The sequence below is a fragment of the Peromyscus eremicus genome, chromosome 4 (assembly GCF_949786415.1).
Source record: "Peromyscus eremicus chromosome 4, PerEre_H2_v1, whole genome shotgun sequence".
In the NCBI taxonomy this organism is placed as follows: Eukaryota; Metazoa; Chordata; class Mammalia; order Rodentia; family Cricetidae; genus Peromyscus; species Peromyscus eremicus.
Genome location: NC_081419.1, coordinates 78,786,690 through 78,809,153, shown reverse-complemented (window position 1 = coordinate 78,809,153; position 22,464 = coordinate 78,786,690). Strand labels below are relative to the sequence as shown.

Genomic DNA, 22,464 nt, shown 5'->3' with positions numbered 1-22,464 from the left:
TTCTTTCGCTTACTTTTACAATACTAAGCATGGAACACAAATAAGACATCACCACTGAGCCACATCCCCCAGCCAGATGTTTCCATAGGATTCACGGACATCTTCAGCCCTGGGTGTAGCTGAAACTCCAAGGACCTTGGGGCTGATGCACTTTAAGGCTAAGCATGTCATAAAAAATAAAGCTGCAACATTATCATTTTATAGAAAGTTCATAGAGAGCCAGAGGGATGGAATTACCTGTCCCAAGACAACAGGATAGTCACAAAGTCACTTTGGATGAATCTTGCTTGTATTTATCAAGGCCTGGGAACTAAGTGGTTTAATATACTCCATGTTAGTAGTCTCATGGGCATGCCGATTTTATGTCCTTACAAGCTTGGAAATGCAGTAGCTAAGCATGCAACAGATACCCAACGATCCTTTACTCCGTTCAAAGCAGTAATTACATCAGCAGATGTAATTACCACCATCACAATGGAAAAGCCCCTCCCAGCCACTTAGTGGCCCCGGATAAGCATCCCGGTGCTCTTAAAATCAGAACTTCAGTTCACCTACAACGGGGCCTCCCTCTCTTTGCATTTTGTTCCAGGACCCCAAGTCCCTGGCTCTTCCCGGTACTCTCACTCTAAAATCTGTTTGAGTTGGGTTTTTCTCTTTCAATCCGCCCAATGAAACGGAAGGTTTTCCATGTACAGCAAAGTACATGCCAAAAAAGTACTCGTGTGGTGCATAACGAGGTAACTCTCTCAGCCTCCCCAGACTGCTGACAGCAAATGTTGTGAGTGCCCTCGACTGACATTCCGATGTCTGTGTGTCTGCTCTGGAGAAGTGGCGAAAAGGCGGCCCTGGGGTTGGGGTCTCCTTAACAATTGCTGTTTCCCACATTCCCGGAGGCCAACCTGAGCTTTTCCGTGAGTGACCTTAGTGCTCACTACCTCCCAGTGAAGTAAGGCTTTCCCCTTTACTGCTGAGAAAACAAGGTTAAATAGCTTGCTTCGACTACCTACGAACAAAAACAAAGGACACTCACACTGCCTAAGGTTCTTTTCAAAGTCCGCCCTCAGACTGAAGGGTGGTACCGGCCCATGCACCGAAAATACCTGCCAAAGCAAGTTCAAATTTGGACCTCGGCCAGAAGAAAGAAAGGCAGTAAGTAGTCGAGGCTGAGGTTACCCCCTCGACTCCCCTGCGGCTGCCTTCTCGGAGCGGCGGGGGAGGCGTCCCCGGAGGCAGGTGCCGAGGGAATGCCGAGCTCCTGGACCGTGCGTGGGAAGCAGAGTGCCGGCTTTCGGGAGCCGGCCTGCCGCAGGATATCTTCACTATAATAAAGAGGGCCGGCGGAGCTACAAGCGGGGGAGAGGTATCCCGAGCTACAAGCCTGGGAGAGGCCTCCCTAGGGAGAAGGAACAAGGGCGCATGCGCTTCCGAAGCTCAGCCCATCCCCCCCCCCCCCATCCCCACCTCCCACCCCAGTCTCGGTTACAGCCGACTCTGCTCCCTGGCTTACCTGCCACCACGCTGTCCTCCAGAACCTGCTACAACGGTTACTCAGCGTCGGAGGCTTTTCTACGCAGTAGGCGCTTGGCTCCACCCCTCTGCTGGACAGCTACCAAGCTCCTCAGGCCACGCCCAAGGACTGATGACCACACCCCCCCTTCTCCCGCAGCAGCTATTCCGGGTCACAGCCTCTGCCTCCGCAGAGAGCTTGGCGGCCAGGACTAGACTCTCAAAACCCAGGGAACAGAAAAGGCGTGCGTCTCCCTCTGATTCCTTACCCCAAAAGGCTTCTGATCTTTCCTTTCTAAAAAAAAAAAAAAAAAAGTACTCCCTAAAATGTTTTTGTGCCCATGCTTGCTAGCGCTCTGAGCTCTCTCTTGGTCCGTCATAGGCATCTTTCCAGGCCCTTTCAGCGGTGGCTTGCTCCTGCTCTCAGGTTCGGACAACCTCCAAATATTCTTCAGACACAGCTGCCCAGTGTTTTCTTGGGAATCAAGACAAAATTCTGTCGTGCGTTTGAAAACTTTTGTGGACTGGTCAGGTACCCAAAACTCCAAAACTACCGCTTAGGCCTTTCACGTGAAGTTGTAATATGAAGTTGCCATTTATCATTTGGGATGAGTCACATCCAGTAAAGAAGCAACAGGAACAATAATTTAAAAAAGAGTAAACATTCCAAGAGCCTGGCCTCCTAGAGGAACAGGAGGTATTGAGCATCGGTCTGGGAAGCTGTAGCAACTCAGGCCTGCTTTCTGTTGAGTTAGAAAGGGAAGCATACATGGGATTAAATCCAAATTAGACCATCAGTCTGAATGGGAGAAATGAAACAATGATCCAGTTAGAGAGTTTTGTTTTTTAAGGCTTTCTGTCCTCAGCAATAGGAAGCAAATTCTCATTTCTTTGTTGTTTTCCCCCCCAGTAGTATCTATTCCTCCAAAACATGGCCCGTTCCCCTTGGCATGTGGTAGGTCTCTCTGTACCTGCCATATCCTAAAGAACAAAGGAGGTTGGGACATCCACTCTTCCCCTAGCCTATCAGCAATAACAGAGACTGAGCTTCAAACTCTGCTGCAGAAGAAGCATACGGACACCTTTTGACCAAAAGAAACAGGAAGAGTGGGTGAATCACCAGGTAGGACATCCCACAAACCCAATCCCTCTTAAAGCAGGTCATTTTCCCAGTTCTGGGCCCTTTCTCTACTCTGGAAATTTGAAAGGTTTACCAATAAATAAATTCTTCCAGGTTTCTAGGGTGGGGTAATCTTGAGCAACATCTATGCTCCTCCTAAAATCTCAACTACAAACCTAGGTGCAATTTCACCGAAATTGACTCTGATGAACCTATGAGTTCATTCAGTTTTCTTACAGAGCACAGGTTTTCTACAGGAGTGTGGATGCTCCCCGTTCCCCCCTCACACTGGAAAGTCATTACCTAGCAGAGATGGTGTCTTTTCCTCAGACACATAGAGGGCCCCCTGCCCTGGTCCAGCCCCTCCCTGAAGCACGTGCTGTTAGGGAGGCATTGCCTAACAAGTGAAATGCACAGCTGGATAGTCAGGTGAGGCTCTGTGACCCTCCCCACCCCTCTACGAGGAGCTGTAAACAGTCAACAGGGGGCCAACTGGATGATCTCTGGTAAGTAAGCACGACTGAACGACAGACAGAAGAAGCAGTTTGACTTGGAGGATAGTCCTGTACAACAAAAGGGGTGGGGGGAGGGGAAGAAACACCTGCTAGCTGGTGTCACCAGCAGGGAGTGAAACCATAGATAGCGTCCTGAAGGATAATCAGAAAGCCTTTGGCATGTGCCTTTTATCGTGATCCTCTGCCGAGTACCAGGATCGCCAGTACCCAGATCCTGGTTTTCCTCTGTGCGAGTGTGACTTGAATCAGGAGTGCTTTGATAGTGTGCCTGCACCCAAAGCCCTTTCCTTGTCTTGTATGCATTGCCTACTATATCTGTATATAATATAGTATATCTCTATTCTCTCCTTTTAGAATTCAATGTTCCTAAATTCTAAAATCCCAAGTATTTTGCTACCAATCTCTTGGCTTCAATTTTGAGATTCTTTTTGCCTACCCCCTAACAACTGAATGTTCCCCGGTGTGCTGGCTAATTTTACGTTAATTTGACACAGGCTAGAGTCATCTGAGAAACCCCCCCCCCCAATTGATAAGATGCCTCCATAGACTGGGCTGCAGGCAAGCCTGTAGAGAATTTTTTAAATTAGATTGGTGGGGGAGCACCCAGCCCATTTTGGGTGGAGTCATCCCTGGGCTGGTGGGCCTGGGTTCTATAAGAAAGCAGGCTGAGCAAGCCATTAGGAACAAGCCAGTAAGCAGCACTCTTCCATGGCATCTGCCTCAGCTCCTGCCTCCAGGTCCCTGCCCTGCTTGAGTTCTTGTCCTGACTTCCTTCAATGAGAAAGGAAGTAGTGTAAGCTAAATAAACCCTTTCTTCCCCAATTTGCATTTGTGTTTCATCACAGCAATAGTATCCCCAAGACATCAGGTAGACTGAGTTGTTGCCCGTGAAGACCTAGTACCTCCATGCTACTTTATTATTACCTTGGGAGTATATGTTCACAAAAGATTTGCACATCCAACCTCATCTTCATATTCAAATCTAATCTACTGCTGGGTATCTCTATGTCCCTGAACTCAAAAGTGTACAAACCTCTCTACAACTGCTTTCCTGCCATTTTATTTTTTTATAAAGCCAGAAACCTGGAAATCAACTCTTTTATTCTACTCCCTCATATCTACAAACTTGTCGGGGAATATTATTTTAAGGTGTGTTACTTTTGCTTATGTTGCATTTGTTTAACTCTGTGAAGCTGTGTTACTTTGCCTGTTTAAAACACCTGATGGTCTAATAAAGAACTGATCAGTCAATAGCAAGGCAGAAGAAAGGATAGGTGGGGCTGGCAGGCAGAGAAGATATAGGAGGAGAAATCTGGGAGGAGAAGAGAAAGAAGTAGGCAGAGAAGGAGGAGGACATCAGGGGCCAGCCACCCAGCTACACAACCAACAACAGAGTAAGAAAGAAAGGTTTACAGAAATAGAGAAAGGTAAAAGCCCAGAGGCAAAAGACAGACAGGTTAACGTTAAGAAAAGCAGGCAAGAAACAAGCCAAACTAAGGACAGATATATATAATTAAGAACAAGCTCCATGTGTGATTTATTTTAGAGCTGGGTGGCAGGCTCCCCAAAATAGTAAAAACCCACAACACAAACTAATCAGGCCTACTTACCATTTATGTATTGCAATTTCACCCAATTCATTATGCTTGTATTGCTACTGCCCTAAATTCTGGTCTGTAGCTTGCCTGGGTCATTGACTCCTCCATACTAGACCTCGTTAATAATTCCTACATTCTAGACCCCTTCTCCACATCACTGTTAGAGACTCAGTTTATTTACCTCTTTACATCTTGCCTTTTGTTTTCATCATTCTTCCTTGAATACATATGGCTGGTTGCCAATTTGCAGCTATAAAATGACCTTTAAAAGTTCTAGCCAGGCATGTAGCATACAGCTGTAATCTCAGTACATGTGAGATAGAGGAAAGGTCACAAGTTTAAGGCCAGACTGGGCTACATGAGTTTTTTTTTTTTTTTAAGGTCTTGTGCTAAGGATATAAAGAGAAAGCTGGAACACATCTGGATCTGGGACACTGATGACCTTGTGCCATGTCAGTCCTGAACTAGTTACCTCGGAGTTTTCTTTAAGAACCGAACTATTTAAGCTACTGTTAATTTAGGTATGTCTCATCCTGAGGTTCAGACAAATATGTCAATGAAATGTGTTCTCAAGAAGCCAGCAAGCGGACTTTGCTCCATTAGAGTTTGGTTAGGGTAACATTGATGATGCCAATGGTTAAATTCTTTTCAGTGAGAGTTTGAAAGGATGGCTCGGCAGTTAATAGCACTGACTGCTCTTCCAGAAGACCCAGTTTCGATTCTCAGGACCCAGGGGACCCCCAGTGACCTCTTGTGGCCTCCATGGACACCAGGAACGCAGGTGGTGCACAGATAGACACAGAAGGCAAAACATCCATACACATTAAAATTTTTTTCTAAGAATTTTTGCAATGTAGTTAACAGAGGCTTATCAACTAATCACACTTGAGTGTGAGCTGGATATTTATTGTACAGCTAATTCCTATTCATAGAAACAGCAGGGAGGATCATGAAACACATTGCCTTCAATGAAGCAGATGCTCCAATGGCCTGTCACATTTGTTCTTGTTCTTTGTGGAGCTATGGTGGAATGGCCGACTTCATAAGCAATAGCCCATCAGTGACTTTTCTCCCCCTTCAGTCCTTGATCACTTTTCATTTCATTTCTGGGTCAGCCACTTGATGACAACTTATTGTTAAATAACATCCTGTTCCATGAGGAGGTAGACGACTCTGAAATTTATGACCAAAGACCCCTTCCAGGGGTACATAAACAGTACACACTTGCTAGAAGAAACTCTTCAAACATGCAGAGGTGCTTTCGTGAGTCCTCACCTAGGCTGTTGTTCCTCAACTGTAGCTGTCAGTCATCCCTGCTCCTGTTAGCAATCCTGATAAACTTATGGGCCCATCAAGCTGGGCTTCGATGGAATCTTTGGTCTACTATTGTCCTGTCTCCAAGAAAAATAATGCAACAAAGTCTGTGTAATATACCAAGGCAGCAAATTCTGAAGGGTTGCTAAGCAATCTTGAGGCACTGTGAGACACAAGCATTAGAGAGGGTTCAAGGCAATGGGGGCATCATCAGCACGCTAGGGGAAAAGGGGGTACAAAGAATGGCAAGGGAGTATGGGGCCAGCTCTGACATTACTGCTTTATTGGGAACGTCCTTTTAAAGTGGGTTGATGCTGGGGTCTGAATGTTCATGTCTATGTCCCCTTCCGGTGCATTATGTTGAAACTATCCACAAAGCAGCTTTATGAAGATGTGAGATGTTAGGTTAATTCAGTTATGATTGTTTTCATGAATGAGACTAGTGCCCTTAAAAGGACCTAAAGACTTCTCAGCTTACAGAGCTAGATTTTCTTTTTTTCTTTTTTTAAAGACAGTTTTACTCTATAGCCCAGGCTGATCTCAAACTCACTATGATCCTCCTGCTTCAATCAGCCTTTCAAACTGGAGTTACAGGTATGAGTCATCATTGCCTGCTACTTTTTCTATTGTAAATTACAATCAAAGGTATTTTGTTGCACATGCCCTTAACCCCAACATTGGGGAGGCAGAACTAGGTGGATCTCTATGAGTTCAAGGCCAGTCAGGTCTACAGAGCGAGTTCCAGGACAGCTAGGGCTACACAGAGAAACCCTGTCTTGGAAAACAAAACAAGCAAATAAGGTATTTTGTTATCGATGCCTAAATGAAAACAACTGTCCATTTTTAAAAAGGGGCAGCCTGAACAGTATTTGGCAGTCTGATAATAGTTATACTATCACTTAACTGGGATATAGTCCAAGAAATGAGTCATCAGGTGACCGTACTGCCAGGTGACTTCATCACTGTGCAAATATCAGAGAATGTATTTTCTACAAACCTAGATGGAAGAAGAGGGTTTGCTCTGGCAGTAACTGCCCTCCACAATCAGCTTTTCCAGCTTTTAAAACGTAGTCAGCTACTTCACACTCGAGTTTGCAGGTTCTTCACTCACTTTTGCATTTGCTAACAATTACTGAGTCATTTTAGACCACCCAGAGCTCTCAGTAACTTCGATACCCTGGTCAGGTCCAGTCTTCTCTCTCAATGCTGTGGACAAACCCTGCTTTGGCAGTGGTCATTCTGGTGTTGAGGACACATTTGTGTCGAATCAGGTCTAACAAGGTTCTCCAGATCTGATGCTGACCTTTCTTGACTTAGTCTAACCTACTGCCTTGAGTGAAGCAGATGCTCCCACAGCTTAGGTCACATTCGTTCTTGTTCTTTGAGGGTGGAACTATGCTGGAATGGCCGACTTCATAAGCAATAGCCATTAGTGACTCCACCCCTACTTCATTATCCTTGATCACTTTTAATTTCATTTCTGGATCAGTTACCAGATGACAACTTACTGTCAACATCTTGTATGTTTTGGAGCCATAACAAATAAAACATGAGATTTAATCAAGCACAAGAGAAAATGACACATTCAACAGATGTGGTGTACACAAAATGAGACTACTGTTGGCTTCTGTTGTTGAAACACCATGTGACTGTACTGTTATGAAAAGTAAGTAGGAAAATGACTCAGAATATTCTGATCTGTCGTCATAAAATGGCAAGTTTGCTCATGGTCCCTGAGAGTAGACACTTAGCCTTGAATAGGGCTCTCCCTTCCTGAATGTTCTCCATGAGAGAACTGTTTTAGAGGAAATTTGATGAGAACAAGAGAGCATAATCAAAGCCAGCAGACAACTCACAATGGACCTACTACACCCTGGCTGCAAGCCATCGAGTAGCATTGCCATCTTCTATCATAAGAACAAAAGCTTAATACTCGTTTTTGGGAAATAGGCACTTACACAAAATCGTTTTTAAAATATGAGTTTTTGACACTTGAAGGATTTCATTCCAAACTCTCAATTATATAATTACAAAAAAAATTTCATGTTTCAGGAAAATATCCTGAACCCTAACATAAAATTCAGATCACTTACCACAAAGTTAGACAAATGTATATAAAGAAACAAAACAGAAAGCGTATTTACAAATTTAGACTCAATGAAACGTTGTGAAGAATCTTTAACAACAAACACTACATACTTTTACAAACAAACTACATTTAAAATGATGAATCTGTAAATAATGTGAGAAAGGTCATAGCGTGAGAACTTTAACTTTTAAAGTCCAAAGTTATCATGTTGAAGACAAAAAGTTAAGGATGAAAATTTGCAACTCAAGCTTTGTGTGACAAAGACTAAATTCAAGGACAGATTGTCTAAGAGAGGGCCAACTATTCCCATTCAAGTTAGTCAATTAATTTCCTGTGAGTATAAAATGTTAACAACCATGAAGTGGATTAAGCTAATTACAAATTTTCTTCGTTTCTAAACAACTAAAAAGGGGTTTTTTCAGTCAGTCACAGTTTCCTTCTACCCTTGTCTGTGTGTTTCTGCTACATGTAAAATCCCCAGCCAAAACAATTCTTTCATTTGTGTCTTGTTTTGTTTTTAAAGTAGAAAATATTTTAAACACAGAAACATCTGTTCTGTAGCTACAGAACTGCTCTTACACTGACTTCTGGGAGAGAAAATAAGATTCCCATTTCTTCCTCTACCCACAATCACAAAACAAACCAAAGCAATCCAACTCCTAATGTAGTGTCATGGAGAACCTAGGTCTGGAACAATAGGTCATGCTAAGTCTGCTGTATGCTGAGCACAATTATTTACATTATTGACAGATCTATTTAACAGAAGAGCTATCCCAGAGCTTCCTGCAGCAGCAGCTAAAAGAGACGTGAGCAGCGGCGTCTGCGAATGGGCACATCAAAGACCCTCCTCCGTCTCTCCTCCCCTTGACCCTCATCTGATTCATTCTCATCCTCATCTGATTCTTCTGATTCGTCCATGTCTGCTGAGTCATTTTCTTCTTCCTCTTCCTCAGCTTCCTCCTCCATCTCTTCATATTCATCAGGACCCATTTCCTTAAAAGAGAAAAATCTTTTGATGAGAAGAATGTCTATCATTTCTTATAATAATTCTATAGCCTAGAATACACTTAACTAGACATGCTAGGCGCAAGTTTTTACAAACCTGAAAAGGACAATCTCCTAACACAGGATTCTAGACTGTACACTGCACCACATGTGAAATATGCTCAATATGCTTTGAATGGTAAACACATTTCACAAAGACAGTACTCGTTCTTCACAGAGTAGTTGGCAATTCATACAAGGAGGTAGGTATGCGATTCCTAATAACCCACAATGAAGTTTTAATGAACTTATAGTGTTTATTAATTCTTTAGAAATTTGCTTACAGAAAAAAGATGTGAAAATATTAACCAGATATGACCTTTACTGCTAATTTTTATGCACTGTTCTTAAAATATTTTTTATTTTTAAGAACATCTTAAAGATCAGTAGCCTCTACTTTTGAAAAAGAAACCTTTTTATTGTTTCAGTTGCTTATAACAACAACAGTCACTCATTATTCTCCTAGTTCCTGTGGTTGGGTATGTGGGAAGCACTCAATGGAATACTTCTGCCTTCAAGTCTCTATGATGCTACAGTTGAATGGTGACTAGAATCAAGCTTCACCTCAAGGACTTCTTCACTCACATGTCTGGTACCTGGACTGGGATGATCCAAATATCTGGAGCCTGAAGTGGGCACCTCCTTCCACCTTGAAGTTGGATCTCTACATGCGGTCTCCAGCATGGCTGCTTCTTAGGAACCGGACTTCTCACACTAGGTCTCAAGACACCAAAGGCACGTACGTGTTCCGGGAGAGAGAGACTAAGCTAAAGGCGTTGCCTTTTTCTAACTCAGCTTCAGCCAGTGTCACTTTGCTGATCCCCTAGAGAGGTGCAGTCCTAAGATCAGTCAACACTGTAGGCAAAGGGGGACTTGGAGGCTCTGGGACAGCAGTGATGATGAAATGCAGTGTCAGAACGTCTCGGGGAAGGCCATTTTGCTTAAGCAGGCATCTCTAATCAAGCTGTGGCTTTAACCTGGCTGCCAGTTCTCTCTTACACACATCTGAAGACTCAACTGTTGTTATATTGGCCAGAATTTGAACAGCCAGGGCTCAGCTGGTAATCTGAGTACTGAGAAACTTAGCACAAGATGTCAGCAAAAATCCTTCCACCCTGACTTTTATGGCATTAATAATATCTTTAGCACTGTTCTGGCCCCTCTTTTTATTTATTTATTTTTTTTTAGACAAGCTCTCATGTAGCCTAAACTAGCTACTGTGATCTTGTTTCTAATTGCTATCTCCCCTGTTCTCTACACTCAAGCCTCCTTGGGTCAAACCCAGTAAGCCCACAGTTGCCTAAGAACCCTCACACTGAGTACTCTTGGCTGAGTATTCTTCCACAGTCACTTGGTCCCCTTCACTCCTTTTCTATCTATGTATCTATATATCTTTTATATCTCCACTTACATGTCCCCACAGCCTTTCCTGACACATCTGTATACTAGAACCCAACCAGGCACTCCTTTTATCCCTTGATTTTTCTCCACCACACTTGTTACTTGACACAAGAGCACATGTTAGTTTCTTCCAATTAGAATGTAAAATCCAAGGCAGGGGTTTAGATTATATTGTTTACTACAGTATTCAGACACATGAACAAGCAAATGAAAATGTAGGAGAGAGAATTGTGCCATTCAGGATTTATTATAACACAACAGTAACAATCAGAAAATATACACAAATGTGACTTCGATAGTATTGCACTATTTTTTTAGTTTATTTTTTAAATCTAAGGAATGAAGACTTCAAAATTCGATAGGAGGTACAAAAGGAGGGATGGGGAAGGCTTTGGAAATTCTAAAACATGATCATCAGGTAGTATAATTATTCTATTAACGAAGAAAACAAGAACTGCTATAGGAATTAAATGTGGTTAGAGAAACACTCAAATGAAAGTGTACTATACAAACAGCACGTAAGAGAGGAACAGAGGAGAATGGACATAAGAAAGCCATCAGTGTATTTACAGTGGCAAATATAAAGGAAAAATTATGAAGCCTAGTAATTAATCAGACTGGTGGAGGACAAAAAAAGCAAAACATAGTTCAACTTCCATATCAAGGAAGATAACAGAAATAAGGTCAAATAATACAACCCCACTATCTTTTAATGTTGATTAAAATAAGTCACAATTCTCATTTTTTTCTATTGACTCTCCACCTTTGAGAAAACGTTTTCCATAAAGCAGGTTGATTACTTTTTCTTGTAGTTAAGCAGAAACTAAAACTCTAAATAAATACAGTTGAGAGGATTGAACACGTAAAGGGTTTATTTATTATAATTTTGAAGGACTGATACTATTATAAATGTTCTGTTTTAATTTCTAATATGGTAAATACTGACAAACCATGTAAACAAGTTCTTAGGAGTCGTCAATGATTTTTATACATCTAAGGAGGTGATGAGGCCCAAAGGCTTGAGAACCACTGTCCTTAAGTAAAACTCATACTTTACATTCACTGAAACAAATATTAAAAACAAGCAATAGAAGAATCAAGCTGACTCAACTTGACTGCCTGTCCAGACATACCTCAATGCTCTTTAGGACAGGAAGTTACTGGAGATGATAATCAAAGAACCACTTCCATAAACAGACAACAATCCTAAGCACTGGCACACAATTACATAACTTCAAAAGGCAGGAGCGAATCTGACAAGAATGAAGCAATGGACAAAGCCATAACATGAACTGAGTATTTCAACAATCTCTTCAACGGCTGAAGCAACAAATAGGAAAAAGAGCAAGAAATATACAGATGACTGACAACACTGTCAATCAACCAACCAGTTCGGCCTGTCATTTATAGAGTAAATTCTCACATGGCACAATATACATTCTTTTCAAATGACATACACAAGGTCATTTACCAAGATAAAGAAATTCTTCACATAATTTTGGGCCATAAAACATTAAAAAACATTAGCAATACACAGTAAGTTCTCTAACCACAGTAATATTAGAAATCAATAAGCAATAAGACAAATGAAAGTTTTCCAAATACTTGAAAATTAACATTTCTATGCAGTTGTAAGTCAGTTACAAGGGAAATCTGAGAATATTTTGAACTAAATAGTAACCAAAATATAACATCAAAATTTGTGCAATACAACTAAAACAGTGCTTAGAAACAGGAAAGGTCTACAATCAATTATCTAAACTTCTACCTTTAAAAGCTGCAATAAAAGTGAATTAAACCCAACGTAAGTAAGAGAGAAATAAAGATAACTGCACCAATCACTGAGACAGAAAAAAAGCAAACAGTACAGAAAACCCATCAAAACTAAATGTTGTTCCATTTTGAATAATCAATATAAATCACCGATATCAATAATAAAAGAGGGTATTTGACTACAGCTCTTGTAGCCATTAAAAGGATATCAAGGTAATATTGTGAATAACCTTATACAAATAAATTCAACATTTAGATGAAATGAACAAATTCTTTGAAAGGCACAAATTACCAAAACTGAAAGAAGAAATAGAAAATATACATATTAAAGAAATTAAGTCCATGTTTTAAAATTCCCCACAGAGCAAATTCCAGTCCCAGACAGCTTCACTGATGAATATCAACCATTTAAGGATAAGATGGTACCAAGCTCATACAGATTCTGGGCTAACCAAAAATGGAAGTCTGGTCTGGTGTAGGCATGGTGGCACACATCTAGCACTTGGGAGGCTGAGGCAAGAAAACAGTGAGTTTGAGGCCAGTCTGGGATACATAATGATACCCTATCTCTAGCCCTCCTTCTCATCCCCTTCACCCAAGAAAAATGGAAGTCTATTACAGGGAGTAGCAAATTCTCCATGCTGGGAACATGGTTTCTAGCATTCTCCCGTTGGGAAGAGAGCAACTTTACTTATAAATCTGGACTATAGGTCCTTTACACTGAAAGGGAATGGATCCTCTTTCAGTAAGGTTAGTGGCTAGTTCGCTTTTCTAGAATTATCTCAAACCCACCGACATTCCAGGAGCTAGGAGGGCTCTTTCTAAGCACCTGACGTCTACAACTCAGGTGTATTCTGAATATACAATTCCCAATATGTAACACAGGATTTCACACACTTTGCTTAATCATTTTACAGTCCATAAATTAGGGTTACTGTTGTACCTATCACAAAGTAACCTTAAGAATGAGATTTGTAAACTATGCCTGGTTGACTTGAAAAACAATCACAGAAGACTGTTACAAGTATATTTCTACCCAATAAATCCTCTGTAAAGATCTCTATAGGATACTAGTCTATTTTATTAAATTGGGAATCTTAGCAAAAATACTGTAGGCAATTGTTTTCCAATTCTTAATGACAAGAGTCAATTTTAATTGGTCTCTTTTGGTCCTTTCACATCTTCTAATACACGCAGGCCACACATCTAGTGTTGGGGGCAGTGGAAAAGTTAATCTGAGAAACAAGTAACAGTTTCTCTGGCTGAAAAGTGGGAGGAACTAAAATAAACTTATTGTTCATCTCCCTTCACATATTATTACAACCCTAAGATACTTCCTCAAAATGTCCACTTTTTTTTTGAACATCATTTATACCACTCATCTACCTAAACAAAGATGGTCCTTAGAATACAAAGTCATGTAATCCAGCACTAGAAAAAAAATTTAACTTACCAATCGGGCTATAGACACCCTGAATGTTGGACATGCCATGTGGAATCGGGGGATGGCAACATTAAAGACCTTGTCCTTAAAGTACAGAAAATGGAAGGTGTAATACCCTTCCATATAGCCTGATGTTGTAGAAAATGTGGTACAGCTTGTGTATTCATATATCCGACCTGGGCTAATAATTGGAAATTCACCTGCAGAGAAAACAGTAACAATAAACCAAAGTATAAAACTCACTTCTTCCTTAAAGTAAATATGTTCTCAACATGCTATGTAAGTGGTTCGAAAGTAAACTGCACAATTAGGGAAAAACAAAACTCTAAAAGGATATACAACAAAGTATTGGCAGTGATGAGATCATGAGGGTTTAATTCCTCTTGATATTTACATTTTAATCAGATTTGGGGGGCTGAGGACTTTTTGCATGTGGGGTAGAGGACAATTTGTGGGAACTGTTTCCCTTCCATCATGTGGGTCCCAGGACTAGAACTCAGGTCATCAGGTTTGGTGGAACTCGCCTTTGTCTGCAGAGTCACGTCACCAGCCCTTAACATTTCTTATTCCCCAAATTCTGAACAAGGTAACAGTGGGGAATAGCCAGTAAAACAAAACTTAAAAGGCGAACATTTTTTTCCAAGGTTGACGTAATCTTTGAAACACAAATAACACAAAAGTGTCCCAGGTGAGACAGTAGCTCAAACAAACATAAAGGTAATCTAATTCCTATAGCAGCAAGAGACCAACACCTAAGGTTCAAGGTGCACCCTAATGTTCAGTCTGGACAAACGTCAGTTACTGAGGAGGGTCTTCACACCAACAAATGGCAAAAAGAATCACAGCTGTAATGCAATTCCTTAGCACTAGACTCTCTAAGATCTATTTTATATTTCAGCCAGATGTGGTGACATACACCTTTAATCCCAGCATTCAGGAGGCAGATGCAGGTGGATCTCTGTGAGTCCAAGTCCAGCCTGGTCTTGGAGTTCCAGGCCAGAAAGAGCTACAGTAAAATGCTGTCTCCAAAACAAACACATAAATAAACATAATAAAACTGTGTATTTTAATTATGTATTTATGTATATGTGTGTGCATATGTGCACATGAGTGTAAGTGCTCACAAAGACCAGAAGGTATTGGACTCCCGGAGCTGGAATTACAGGTGATTGTGAACCACCTAATGTGGGTGCTGGGGACTGAATGTGGGTGTTCTGGAAGAGCAGCATCAATAATAACAAAGGAAAATTAAATCTTTGCTATTAATTTCAACATTTACCTCCAAATTTTATAAAGATTACCAATATGAAATTTATTTTCTTACTGTCCTGTGCCACCTAACTCACAGAATATATATTTTTTTTTTTTAAATAAAGAACACAAGACTAACAATCAAGGAATCCTAGGTGATCCATAGAAAGGGAAATCAATCCCTGTATAGTTAAAATTGCTACAGTTTTCGAAAAGCTGACATTTCAGGGACTAAAATGATAGGCTAATGACCTCCACAAATGCCATTTCTGGGTACACAGTCAAAACTTTCTTTGAAGCAGCTGACAGAACTGTCAATCTCGGGGACATACCAACTACGCCAGGTCCTTGAACTTCTTCCACATCCCCTTTAGCATTTGTTATCCTCCAGTAGCGACTGTCCAACTGACAGGCCTTTTCCGGAAGTGCTTCCCTTGACATTTCAATCCTGGAGAAAAGAGCAGGCACAGAGGCACTTGTTTACTTTTTTTTAAAAAGCACTACAGCATCTGAGTTAACACTATGAAAGACTTGCAAGGGAAATTAATAAATCTAACCCAAAGTCCATGTGAGCCATCAGTTCTTAAAGACATTGCTTTAAATAGGCTAATTCTCCCCATGGAAATGGCTTTCACTCAATTTATTCATCTATTATTCAGTAAGAACCAACGAGAAGAGGCTACAAAAATACATGCAAACACTCTGATAGCAACCATCTTTGGCTGCTCAAATAAATACCCATTTAGCCGACACTTTCTAGATACAGTGCCATGAAAAACTTCTGAAGAATTCAGACATTCACTCATGCAAACATAATTCTTTTTTCCATTAGCTTCTAAAAAGCTCAAAGTACAATATCTCCAGTTACTGGGCTTATAATCCAACTCTGTTTCATTTCCTCTTTCTCTAGGAATCTGTACCTCTAATCTTCGCGTTGAGTACCCTGTAAGTGCAGGAGTTGTTTCTATTTTAAACAAGTCTTAATATTAAGCAGGATCTAAATAAAAACAAACATCTAAACTATACTGAAGCAACGGGTTATCTTTCTGCCTAAGTACAGAATAGTCTAAGTACAGGGAATTTAAAGCATTTGTTTTTATATGTAATCAAATCAAACAATACTATGTATGACACACATGAAGTACGCCATAAATATTTATTGCATTTTAAAATTGAATACAGACAGGACACATGAGATTTTAAATGAATGGTTTCCTGTTTGGCAATGTGATAGCTTCTAGAATACATTATAAATCTAAAATAGAACTTTGACAATTACAACTTAGTGGTCCAGTTCCTGCAGTATCTGAAACAATGATTTATACGCAGGACACATGCAAAAAAAAAAAAAAAAAACCCCACACAACTTGTCAAACTTCTTTGTGAACTTCTATTGTTGAAAATTTACTAATTTTTCTGCAAACTTCAGCAAGAAATTATTTTTCAAAATATGCCTTAGCAGGAAGGCAAGATGGCTCAGTGGATAAGGGCATTTCCTGTCAAGCCTAACAACCTGAATAGCACCCTCAGGATCACAGGATAGCAAAGAACCAACTCCCACAAGCTGACCTCTGGAGACTACCCACACATGCATACACAACAAATTAGAAGTGGAATTTTAAAAAATGAAGTTTCTTTCGAGCTAGGGAGATGGCTCAGTGGGCACAGACATAAGGACTGGTGTTTGGATCCCAGAACTGACGTAAACACTGGGTGGGTGTGGCTGCCTGACCGCAATCCCAATGCACAGGAGGCAGAGACAGACTCCTCAAAACAAGACAGACAGCTAGTCTAGTTATATGGTCGAGCTCTAGGTTAACTGCAAGCGCTGCTTCAAACACCAAGGGGGATGGTGATAGAGGACTCCTGATGTCAACCGTAGGCTTCTCCATACACATGAACCCACACAACGCAAACACACACACATATACTGAAACAAATACAATTTTAAAAATAAAAATGACTCTTAAAAGCAATTTATGGCTGGGGATTGTAGCTCAGAGATAGAGTACTTGCCAAACATGTACAGGGCTCTTGGTCTGATCCATGGGACCATAAAATAGAACAACAACAACAAAACAAACCCCCACACACACACACACAAACAAACCCTAAAATTCATTTCACAGACCATATCCAAATAGGACAAAAGCAAAACAGCCATTGGATATCTGCACTTTTTAACTGAAAGGTGGGTCTTATGGTTCAGATATAAAATGCTTCCAAGGGTTCACATGATGAAGATTTGCTTGGTTTCTTTTTTGCTTCCTGGCCACTATGAAGTGAACAGCTTTGCTCTGTGGCATTATTCTACACTTCTGTGATACTCTGCCTCATCATACTCTGACCCAGAAATGACAGAGCCAGATGGCCATGGACTGAAACCCTGAGCCAAATAAACCATTTCAAGTTGATTCCCTTGATGTTCTGTCATAGAAATGAACTGCCCACCACAACAGTCCCATTTCAAGTGCTCACCTGATTCGGTATGTGAAGAAATAGTGTGGTGGGTGGACAGAGCTGAGTTCTGGCAGAAATGATGTGGACACTGAAACTGTAATATCTCCAGTTGTTGCTACACACTCTGGGTCATGAATATATCTAGCAAGGAAGGAAATTAAGCATGTTTAAATCAACTTGTTTCAATTTTCTCTCTCTCTCTCTCTCTCTCTCTCTCTCTCTCTGGTTTCTCTGTGTAGCTTTTGGAGCATGTCCTGGAACTCAATTTGTAGACCAGGTTGGTCTTGAACTCACAGTGATTCACCTGCCTCTGCCTCTCAAGTGCTGGGATTAAAGGCATGCGCTACCACCACTTAAATGGTTTAAAGATACAATGTACAAGACTTTCCTTATATTTTATAATTAAAACTTGAAGTCATATTGATACAATCCTGTTGAACTTGAATTTCATAATATTGGAAAACATTGATGACTCTGGTTCAATATAGGCAGCAAAGATCCATGGTAGTGATACAAACCATGGATCAGTAATCAGTTTAGAAATTAACAAGGGCTCCTCTTGGGAGACTTCTGAAACCTGTCCATCCTTGTTAAATGGTGAGCATGGGCAATGAAAATATGTACAAATGTAAAGATCTTGAGCCTCTTAGGCATAATTACTAATTCCTGCCTCTAATGGAGAAGTTCATGACATACACTTAACCTACTGTTTCTGCCATGAAGTCTACTATGAACTAGTATCACCTGGAACCACCTCTACTACTAACTGCCAACATTTGAATTTTCCAGTTAGAGATAATAAATGTTTGCCAGGAGTAAGTTGTTTACTTGCTACTCATAATAAACCTATTAATCAGCTAGCTTTCTTGTTTTGCAAAGAGAAATTATGTAGCTACCGTCCAGCTACTATATCACATTTAGTTTTTCCTCTTGATTTTTCAAGACAAGAAAAATATGGGCTGATTAAATGTTTGGATGTTTTGGCTTTAGTGTGAGAATAAATACTGAGATTTAGGACAGTGAAGTTCATTTCTTAACCTTTCAGAGAAATCTCATCTCATAATAGATATGTGCAATAGTTAGCCTTTTCTAATTTATAGTCATTTCAATCCCCAAAGCCCCAACTAAAATACCTGAAAATCTGGTCTCTGATGATGGGGTAGCCACCTGATACAACATTGTTGACATAGGATGTAAACCAGTCAGTAAAAGTAGCACCTGTAAACCAAGAAGGGGGAAATGAGCAAATGGGGAAAATCCACAGAGGAAACAACCAACTATAACTTCACTATAGTAAAGGTACGCTACCCAAACTAGAAATGTTTATAGGTACGATTCTATTACTCTATTAGTCCAATTCCTTTTCCCAGTTCGTCTTTATTGTGAGCGTGGTGTATGCCAAGTAAGTGCATCTGTATACACTTGTACATACACATGCAGAAGCCAAAGGACATCACACCCCTGGCTCTATCACTCTCCACCTTATTCCTTCAAGACAGGGCCTATCATTGAATCTGGAGCTAAAACGGCATCCAGTAAGGCCCAGCAATCCTCCTGTCTCTGCCCCATAAAATACTGGACACATACGTAATTTATGGGTGTGCCCCATAAATTACAGCATGGGCACACCCAGCTTTTACATGGATCCTAGGACTTGAACTCAGAGCCGTATGGTTGCACATTAAGTACTCTTAACCAAATGAGCCATCTCTCCAGCTCTTCCGTCCTCAATTCTATTTACATTATGTCCTTTGTGTTCTCTTCCACCACTATCCCTGGTCCCTGCCCAAGTCTTTTTAGGGAATTCTACGGCTATTTCCACTTATGTTGTTTTGTGTTTTATACTCAAAATAATTAGTTTTGGTACAGTGATAAAAATGATTTGTCTATTAATTTCTAAAGCATACAGAACAAAGGAAATAGTTATATCTAGGAAAAAAGCATTAAGAAAGGTTATCAGGCACCTCCTCTCAATGATGAGGGTTCACCTTAGGCACATCTTGATATACACTCAAAATACCAGAGACATGACTTTGAGGAATTCTCAGGGTCAGGTCAATACCAAAGGGGTCAAGAGGCTCATTAGTACAGATTCGGTTGCACAGTGGTCCTCCATATTTTCAGTAACCAACTCAAAGCAGAAAACATTTATTATTATATCAGCCCAGTCCATACTATCTGCCCATGCTATACAGTAAAAGGATTCATAAGAAGTATTTATATGAATTAAGTTTAAACATTCCAGGTAATAGAACATAATTATCAAACCTCATTTTTTTTGTTAGTACAGCTAAATGCCTAGCGATATATAGTACTTAGTTAATGCTGTTCACTGAATTTTTTTTGTAATCTGGTTTCAATTAACCCAGTTCTTTACTGAGTATCAGATGATCAATTTATATCACTGATTATGTTTTTTTATTACCAGACTTTCATATTTGTTACAATGGTTATTTATTCTGTCTTAAAGCAGACAAACATGAAAATGAAAGAAAGAAATTCAGAAACTAACAGCAACTTTCCTTACTGACCAGGAAGCCTTTAATTCACAAAAGCACTGCTGGGCTGGAGCTGTGACAGTCATCTCTGAAAATCTGCTACACCAGGATACCAAAGAAGATAGGAACAAAAGCACAGCGTCCTGATGGTGCTTAGCTTAGAAACAGGACACCATGTAAGTCAGAATAAGTGGAAAGCTAAGGCCGAAATTTAAAAGCTTGCATGACTTGGGTAAGGGTGAGACCTTTTTAGATACTGTGAAGAATATCACAAACCCGGATCATGTCACAGTATGGAAAAAAAAAAAAAAAAAAAGACATTTGTTTTCTGTTCTAGGTTCCAATTAGAAGATAAAATTAAATGCCAATATTGATTTATTTACTTAGTGCTGGGGACTGAACTGGAGCCTTGCCCATGCCAGGCACATAGTCTACCACTGAGCTATCCCTTAGCATCTTCTGTACTATGAATACACAGGAAGACGCTTATGTCAGAAATCCCTTAAAAAGCAGACCCAGAATGTAGGAAGCTTCTGCTACTGAGCAGAGTCTCAGCAGGACGAGAATGCATGAATAGCCAAGGGTGAGCTGCAATGACATAGAAACTAGAGTGCCCCAAAATTAGTAAGAAACACCTTCACGGCGAAGGAAAGCAAGTGCCAAGGAGTCTGTGAAGCCTATCATTTGTAATATCCACTCATCTTGAAGAGTGACACTGCTTAGGTCTACCGTGACGTGTTTAATTAGCAGCAAATGAGAAAGAAAATATAATCACTTTAAATACTTGTACCTTCAATTACGTATTAATAAGCTCAGTGGAAAGTCCATGGATATGTTATAGGAATTAATCCTAATTAGCTGTAACTATCAACTTGACACAGACTAGAGCAGCAGTTCTCAACCTGTGGGTCATGACCCCTTTGAGGTTGAAGGACCCTTTCACAGGGCTTGCCTAAGTCCATCCTGCACATCAGATATTTATATTATGATTAATGACAGTAGAAAAACTATAGTTATGAAGTAGCAATGAAATAATTTTATGGCTGGGGGTCACCACAACATGAGGAACTATATTAAAGGGCTGCAGCATTAGGAAGGTTGAGAACCGCTGGCCGAGTCACCTGAGAAGGGAGTCTAATTGAGGGACTGCCCAGATCAGACTGGCCTATGAAGGACTGTCCTGATTATTAACTCATGTAGGAGAGCCTGGCTCACATGCATAGCACCATTTCCTGGGCAGATGGTTCTGGGCTACGTAAGAAAGCGAGCTAAGCATAAGCCTGTGAGTGAGCCAGAGAACAAACAGCACTCCTCCATGGCCTCTGCTTCAGTTTCTGCCTTGAGTTCCTGCCCTGGCTTCCCTCAATGGCGGACAGTGACCTGTAAGCTGAAATAAAGCCCTTCTTCCCCGAGTTGCTCTCTGTCAGGTCCTATCACAGCAACAGTAAGGTAATACAGGACCTACATCACTTATCTAAAGAAAATTAAAAACTTAAGACTATACAGGATATGGCTTTTTCTTTTCCTAAACAAAGAAAACACAAGGGCTGCCCCAACGAGAAAACAGACACATAGAACTCTATAAACCAGGAAGTACTAAGAGATGCAAGTACAGCCGGGCGGTGGTGGCGCACGCCTTTAATCCCAGCACTCAGGAGGCAGAGGCAGGCAGATCTTTGTGAGTTCGAGGCCAGCCTGGTCTACAGAGCAAGATCCAGGAAAGGCGCAAAGCTACACAGAGAAACCCTGTTTCAAAAAACAAAACAACAACAACAAAAAAAAATGCAAGTATAAAGTTGCCAGCTGCTCAAGGAACTAAGTCTCACCAATTCATTTTCTTTTCTAAACCAATAGGAAGAAGGGAAAAGTGACTTTTCTGTTTCTCTTACCTATGATAAACATGTCAATAGCAGCAGGATTACGAGCCATTTGGTCCTAAGGGGAAAAACAAAACAAAACTGATACAAATACATTTCCTTAAGTAGATCTCTGGGAACAAAGCAAAATGGATACAATACTCATGTAATCCTTGTTGTTTTAACCGTCTTCCAGGCCAAGCAATCACCATCTTGGAGAGTTCAGCTGCACCTCCACCACCACTGCCCCCCACCACGCACACAGGCATGATCATTCCAGCTGTTCTGGTTGACTGTTTATTACCCATCTCCATAGAAGAGCCCAGAAGGGCACACGATTCTTACCCGAGTCTCCAGCTGCTCCTACCACCTGGTGTATATAGAGGTAGGGAAATAAGTATGGCTGGGGCTCCATCTATACAGCTATGGGGAAGTCCTCATACCTGCTGGCTAAAGCTTCTGAGGTGCAGTCAGTTCGTTGAGGGATACCCACACGCCTATAAGTAGTCCCTCACCTATGAAATATAGGCATTGGTTCACCAGAGTGAACTTTTGGGACTCGTGCCTCAGTTTGTCATTGAGACCTTAGGAGAAG

The 22,464-nt window shown here is 40.8% G+C and overlaps 2 protein-coding genes and 1 long non-coding RNA gene across 6 annotated transcripts in view; 1 reads left to right on the top strand and 2 right to left on the bottom strand.

The window, feature by feature from the left end:
* The window catches only part of Cd59 (CD59 molecule (CD59 blood group)), a 16,956-nt gene extending 13,934 nt beyond the window's left edge, over positions 1-3,022 (bottom strand). Inside the window, exons 1-2 of one of the 3 annotated variants that reach the window (XM_059261026.1) lie at positions 2,930-3,022; positions 1,508-2,305 (exon numbers count right to left, since the gene is read on the bottom strand). The gene's annotated coding sequence lies outside the window, so the exon portion shown is untranslated. Of the gene's footprint in view, positions 1-237; positions 438-1,100; positions 1,372-1,507; positions 2,306-2,929 lie in introns of those variants that run through there. The other 2 variants (XM_059261028.1, XM_059261027.1) reach the window with 2 other exon arrangements.
* Positions 2,991-22,464, top strand: LOC131909414 (uncharacterized). The gene is made up of 4 exons (XR_009378841.1): positions 2,991-3,132; positions 5,121-5,260; positions 20,050-20,189; positions 22,066-22,464. It is a non-coding gene; the product is annotated as an uncharacterized LOC131909414 (long non-coding RNA).
* Fbxo3 (F-box protein 3) overlaps positions 8,018-22,464 on the bottom strand; it is a 34,447-nt gene continuing 20,000 nt past the window's right edge. The window contains exons 6-12 of one of the 2 annotated variants that reach the window (XR_009378840.1): positions 21,903-21,948; positions 18,649-18,733; positions 17,534-17,656; positions 15,388-15,503; positions 13,814-14,004; positions 11,721-12,870; positions 9,027-9,135 (exon numbers count right to left, since the gene is read on the bottom strand). Coding sequence is in view for 1 of the 2 variants with exons in the window: in XM_059261024.1 (XP_059117007.1) it covers positions 8,938-9,135; positions 13,814-14,004; positions 15,388-15,503; positions 17,534-17,656; positions 18,649-18,733; positions 21,903-21,948 (759 nt within the window). In the remaining variant the exon portion in view is untranslated. Of the gene's footprint in view, positions 9,136-11,720; positions 12,871-13,813; positions 14,005-15,387; positions 15,504-17,533; positions 17,657-18,648; positions 18,734-21,902; positions 21,949-22,464 lie in introns of both variants that reach the window. The other variant, XM_059261024.1, reaches the window with a different exon arrangement.